This window comes from Stegastes partitus, unplaced genomic scaffold, assembly GCF_000690725.1.
Source record: "Stegastes partitus isolate 25-593 unplaced genomic scaffold, Stegastes_partitus-1.0.2 Scaffold745, whole genome shotgun sequence".
In the NCBI taxonomy this organism is placed as follows: Eukaryota; Metazoa; Chordata; class Actinopteri; family Pomacentridae; genus Stegastes; species Stegastes partitus.
In genome coordinates, this window is record NW_007578476.1 from 73,226 (window position 1) to 79,699 (window position 6,474).

The following is a 6,474-nucleotide window of genomic DNA, read 5'->3' on the forward strand; positions in this document are numbered from 1 at the left end:
CAGTCTAAAGCTAGCCTAAAGACTGCTAGCAGCTGAAGCTAGCCTCTATCCAGAGTTGAACAAAAATAAAATCTGTTGGCCAGCATCTCTGAAAATCCCCCAAATAAATTACCAAGATATAACTTGTCACTTAATGAGTTAATAGTTGATATTTTGGTTTTGGGGGGTTTTACAGACAAGCTAGCTGTTTTGTTTTTTTCTTTCTCGCTGCTAATCTTTATGCTAAGCTAACTGACTCCGTGGCTCTGGCAACCCAGTCAAAGCAAAGGTATGAGAGTGGTATCAATCTTCTCAGCTAACTTTTGGCAAGTATTTCACATTTCAAGCATAAGTTACAAGGTTACATTTACAATTCTGAGCATTTCTCAAAACAGACACATGAAAATATGAAATAATTAATAGATGGTAGACTGTGCTTTGTATTGAATGCACATATTGCTTTCTAAATGCTAAATGCTTTAAAGCAGGCCAGTCCAGAGAGATGTTAATTGCTATAGTTCAATAGAAGCCTGTTTGTATATTGATGCAGTAATGTGACCTAATGCTTAGATATACTGCATTTCAACCAGAGGACACAGGTTCAACCCCCCATGTTGGTAAGTATCTCCCCAGCTGAAGTGTCTTTGTGCAGGACACTGACTCCAGCTTCAGCAACGTATCTGCAGGTACACGTTCTGTATCTGTGCCCGACTGCTAACATTTCTGTAGAAGAGAGCAAATGAAATAGAGGTCTTTGGAGAATTTTAGCGTAATTACTGTCGTTTCAATACTGTAAATAAAAACTGTGCTAAGGTGCTGACATGCAGCATTATAGTTTACTGTTCTAATAGCAGGGTTTATCTGCTTACTCTGCTGTGACTAATTTGTTTTTTTTTTCCTCCGGTTCTGTGGCTGTCCAGACTGTCGAGTTTGATGAGGGTGCAGGTGCTGTGCTGAGGATCCAACCGCTCAGAGCACCCCGAGATGAGAACATCTACGAGTGTGTTGCACGCAACAGTGAAGGAGAGGTGTCTGTCACTGCAAAGCTGGCCATTATCAGAGGTAAGACGCAGAAACACACACACACACACACACACACACACACAGTCCTTTTCCACTTGAGAGATGCTTACTTTTCACGTGTGCACACCTGGCTTCCACCATCATCCTCGCTTCGCTGGGCTGTCAGTTGTAGATGTGACAATAGAGCAGTGCCACACCCTGCCGGCACAGCAGGCTGCAGTGAACTGTTCTTTTTATAGTCCCTTTGAGTGCGACCGAGCGTGATCTGGCCACAGAGAGGGCCAGCTAGCGTGCTACCTAAGGGGTATTTTAGCAACCCGGCTTGCTGTAATCACTGGGCTTCCTGGCCAGGGTGAAGGTGTTAATCTAATGTACGCTGTCTCCATGGAGTAAAAGTTATCCAATGTGATGCTCCAACATGTTATGCACTAAAGTTGCAGCATGTGGCTGCTAGCATGGGATCTGAGCACTGGGCATCCACCCAGCACAGCAGGAACGGACGAAGAAATAGAGGGATGGCTGCTCAGGCTGTTACTACATGAGCAAAAATCAAGGGATTAGGCCTTGGTTTGGCAGACAAGCCTCTTTTTTACCAGGAGTAATTGAGGAGGAAAAGGAATGAGGGAGGAAGAGGTCGAGCAGAGGTGAGAGGGAGTATGATGGAGCGTGAGTAGGTGGGAGTAAGTTGAATAACACAACTGGGTGGTGTGAAACAATAGAGATGAAATGGGATGTCAGAGGAGTTGTGGAGGGGGATGGGGGGGCTGTTGGAGTGCAGGAGATGGATGAGGATTGTGGAGTTGGCAGGGCTGTGTGGTAAGCAGAAGGCTGGTAGCCCAGGGAATAGACTCCTGTCCATCTGTTACCCGACCCATCATCTCTCCACACACAGCCCCAATCCAAAGCACATTACCACATAAACTACACCTTGAGGGCGAGCCTCCCACTGTGTGTGGTCCTGTGTGTCTCTGCTCCTGTTTGTGCAAACTTCACTCTCACTGAGATCAGTGTGCTATGATGTCCCCATCCCCTCTGTGAGAAAAATCATTGGTTGAGAACAGAATACAGAACAGCAATGAAGGAAACAATGTTTAAAGCAGCGAACCAGCCAGATCCAGATCTGTTAGTCGCCATGTTAGTTCAAGTTTTCCATAAATCATAACGCACAAATGTGTTGCATGCAGACAGTGTGTAGGGTGAGCGATAGGATCTACACATCAGCCATCAGAATTTGACATATTTTACAACTGTTCCTTTAATATCTGAGCGTCATTGTGAGAAATGCTGCAAATTAATGAGCAGACTGTTCAATGATGGGGCAGAAATTTCATATGAATTCCGAAACCTATAAAATAAAAATGTAGGTAATTTACTGGATTTGCCTGAAAACTAAAATTATGTAGTTATTTTATCCAAAAAAATATTTTTAAAAGACTTTTTTTTATAGCAAAAATAATTGTATATCATGATAGAGCCGTTTATGCATTTTGCCCATGAGAAAGCTTAACTTGCTACCGTGGAGACACAGGAGACGCTTTGATAATTTCATTATACTATGGATTTAAGTTTTAAATCTTTCAGCTCATGTTTTTTTTTTTTTTCTTCTGCCAACCAGGTATGACAAGTGGTTCTAAATATTTCAGTACTAATAAGCCTCAACAGCCATTGCTTTGGCGAAGAAGCTTGGCAGAGGTTTGGATCCGAGCTGTAACACATTTAAAAGGCTCCATTATTGTGTTTGGGAACAGAAAACAACGTGCAGTTGTCAGTAAATATTTCTAATCCAGAATTGATACAAAATCCAGAAGGGAAACTGATTTAAAGTGCTGATTGTGTTTGTCAGTGTGCAAACTATATTCCGTGGCTTTCTGGGGAGATGACTTTCTTCTCTTTTCTTGTGGTCAGAAATGACAGATACAACAATAATAAAGCACTTAAATTTAGCTTTTATTTATCACCATTGCTAGTCATAAGAATATGAAAGAGGAAGAAAACAGAAGAAAAGCAGGTACTAGTGCCTTTGCAGCGTCACATTTTAATGGTAATGGCAGGCAGAGAATGCGTGCTGGTATCTTTATTAAAGTGAATTAGTGATGAGTCAGCCTCGTGCATGAATCATACATCAATAATAACCTAATTTTACATGTGCTCTATGATAGAGAAAAAAACAAAAAGATAGAAATCTATGTCAAAAATAAGACATTGTCAGTATTTTATAGAACAACCAAAATTTCATGTTTCCCCTGTACTTTGCACCCTGATATTAGTGGCTTCCTACAAAGTGTTAACTTTAGTTTTGGTCTGTTATTAACCCTCTGATGGTGACTCAGACACAATTTTAGTCTCTGAAGTAAAGTGTTTATTTCCAAGAAGCTCCCTGGATGTCAGAATTGACTTCTCTACTCAAGTTGTTTTAATGTAAAAAGACATGTGCCTTTGACTTTATTTTTATTTATTTATTTTTTTAGCAAAGAGCCGGATATTTTTAACATGATTGCTTGCTCGTGTTTTGTACTGATGAATAAATTTGATCTAAGCTTTGGAAGTGCTCCACAAGCACCACATATGACAAATATGCAGAAAAATAAAAGGACATTAAGGTACGTCTGACTTTGCGAGTGTATTCCTGTAAAACATACCTTAATGTCTCTGAATATTAGACGGTATGACGGTTTCTCTTAGTAAAGACAATTCGTCTGTGTTGCCTTCTCTGACTGAAATATTTGCATTTTATTGTCATTTCTGACTATTTAAGAAACAAAAATGTCTATTGAGCTTGAGCAAAGTAAACCTCAATCAACAAAATTGATGCAGAAAATAGTTTTTTTTTTAAATTCTCATCTTGTATTTCATATAAAAGTTGGTGATTTTGGTGCTGGGTACAACCTCCTTGGGTTCTGGCAAAAATTCTTCTGCACAAAAAAAAAAGCCCCTGAGCATGCTCTTATTGTCCTACACAATCTACTATAGGCTGAGTGATATACTTCAAAATACATGATGTCATCCACAAATACTTCTAAGTACACAAAAGTCTGCAGAAATTGTGCTTGGGTTGGTCTTTTCAAAAAAAAAAAAAAAAAAAAAGGGTTCATTGGAAAGAAGCTTCATCAACCGCTGAAGTAGAAAGGAGGCTTTCCATTACTGGTCAAAACCCTTCCACATCCTCTGAAAAGTCTTTTCATCCCCTGATGTGCTTCTTCTCGTCATTTTTTATAATGGTTGACCGAGACTAATAGTGGCGTCGTACAGCGTGAGGGGCTTGTGGTTGGCCACAGGATATTTGCTGCTCCTCTATAGGCCGCCTAATGGATGCACATGTGGTAGTTTATGGTCGGGAGATCTTTCTCTTTGTGACTTCACCATCATCATCACCCATCCCAGTACCTCCTCTTCGTCCTCCTTTTCTCTTTCCGTCACTGAGCCTTTCTGCCTTTGACTCTAGCAGCCTTTTCTTTTGGCCCACAGCGATATCCGTTTCTAATTTCTCCTCTTTTGTTTTATTCATTCTTTCATTTTCTCAGCCATCCATTCTGCCTGACCCTCGCTGTCTATCCGGTCTGTCTTTTTACTTCTCCCGTTGAATTTTTACAGGCTCTTGTGCTGCTCCACCCCATCCCCTTTATATCCAAACTGCTCTTTTCTATGGACACTGCAGTTGTGTTGTTCTGCCTTCAGGAGACATGAATATCTGCAGTTCTGCATGTTTGAAAACCTCTGGTGGGCGAGAGATTCTCATCACTGCAGCGCTGTATGCGTGTGTTTGTGCGTGCGCGACCTTCGCAATCGTGTGTGTGTGTACGTGTGTGTGTGTGTGTGAATGCTTGCATATGGATTTCTTTCTTTATGGATGTGTGCATGTGTGCATATATCTGTGTGTGTATGCCTGGTTTGTGCAGAGTAATCCTGATTATACTCACCTCCCAGTGTCCCATTTTAGGAGAAAGGGAGGCGAGGGATGGGGGAGGAAGAGGGTGAGAGAGGAAAAGAGGGAGGAGAGATGTTCTGCCACCACGGCAAACACCCTTCATATGAACAACAGAGTCAGATCAGTGATTCCCTCCGGGCGTCTGCTGCATTGGCAGGCCGGCGGCTCAAGCAGCATTTTGGTCTGGAAACAACTGAGAGTATCAACTCAGCCTGCAAGAGGATTACACTCCTTGAGTGAAGAACTGGCTCTTTCATCATATATACCCCCTCATCTTCACTGTTTATATTCCCTCCTTTTCCTTTTTTTTCCCCCCTACAGTCTATTCTTCATGCATGTTTGTATGTGACACACACATGCCTGTTAGATGTGGGATCATCTTGTTGGGTGTGTTAAGTCACTGGCTGCTAAAGTGGGGCTCAGGATGGTGAGGACACATGTGGGTTTTTGGTGTGATTGATCTACGATGCTAAGTCTGATTCTTCATTGTATTGTGATCTATTATTATAAAGGTCTATTAGCATTTAAAGTGCCTCTCTTCAGCCCTCCTGCAGTCTATAGGAGTCAAAGCATTACAGCCTCTGAAGACTGCTGAGTGCCGGCAGATTAATCCTGAATCAGGCTCCCCGAGATCGGCTTTTATTCCGGCTTCTTTCATGCACATGGCCATTTCCCTCTGAAATGAACTGAGAGATGAATAGGCAACCTGTTTCTTAACCAGGAGAAATGGTGATTTTTTTTTTCTTCCTTTGTGTGTGTGGCCAAGTGAGTGTTTGTGAGTGTGTGAGAGAGGGTGTCTGTGTTTGGGTGACTATGTGTGTGTGAAAGGAAAATACAAAGAGACACAGAGAGAGAAAACCTGGATTCATGTTTGTTTGTTTCCATCATATGCATTATGTGTTTGACTCTTTGGGTGTGTATGTCTCTCTGTGTTACTACTGTATGTGTGTGTGTGTGTGCGTGCACACGGATACACGAATTGCATATTTGCCCAGATCTGGTTGGCTCCACTGACTGGTTTTGGGCACTAGGCCTGATTGCCCTTCTGCAAACATAACCAGGCCAAAATGTACGCTCTCAACCTCTTGATATACACAAATACACACAAACACAAAGCTCCAGGGAACAATGCTGCTCGGCTCTTGCCAATGTTCCTCCAAACGCTGTTGACACACACAGTGTTTATATACACATGGCGCATTTTTCCATAGGCTGTCTTATCAATTTAACCAGGAGATGAAAAATAAGCGGTACTTTTGCAGCAGTGTTTGCATTTGATAAATGATTCATTTGGTAAAAAGTGTGATCAAGGCCATGCCCGCAGTATCTATTTCAAGCAGTCGCTGACTCATCCAGGAGCCTGGCTGAATACCTGTAACTCCCTATTCTCCTCTCCACTGAACTCTACTTTAGTGTCCAGTACAACAATCTGTCTGCTGGTTTATCTGCATCTACAGAGCAGAGTATAAACCTGCTGCTATTTGTTAGAATGCTTTATCTGCCTATCTGTCTTTCTATAGCACCGGTGCCCTGTTGATGTAAAGACT

General features: G+C 41.9%; 1 protein-coding gene across 3 annotated transcripts in view; it reads left to right on the top strand.

The window, feature by feature from the left end:
• The window catches only part of ptprsb (protein tyrosine phosphatase receptor type Sb), a 70,036-nt gene that overhangs the window by 19,541 nt on the left and 44,021 nt on the right, over positions 1 to 6,474 (top strand). For all 3 annotated transcript variants that reach the window (XM_008291469.1, XM_008291467.1, XM_008291468.1), the window contains exon 4: positions 900 to 1,041. In XM_008291469.1, coding sequence (XP_008289691.1) covers positions 900 to 1,041 — 142 coding nt within the window. The remainder of the gene's footprint in view (positions 1 to 899; positions 1,042 to 6,474) is intronic.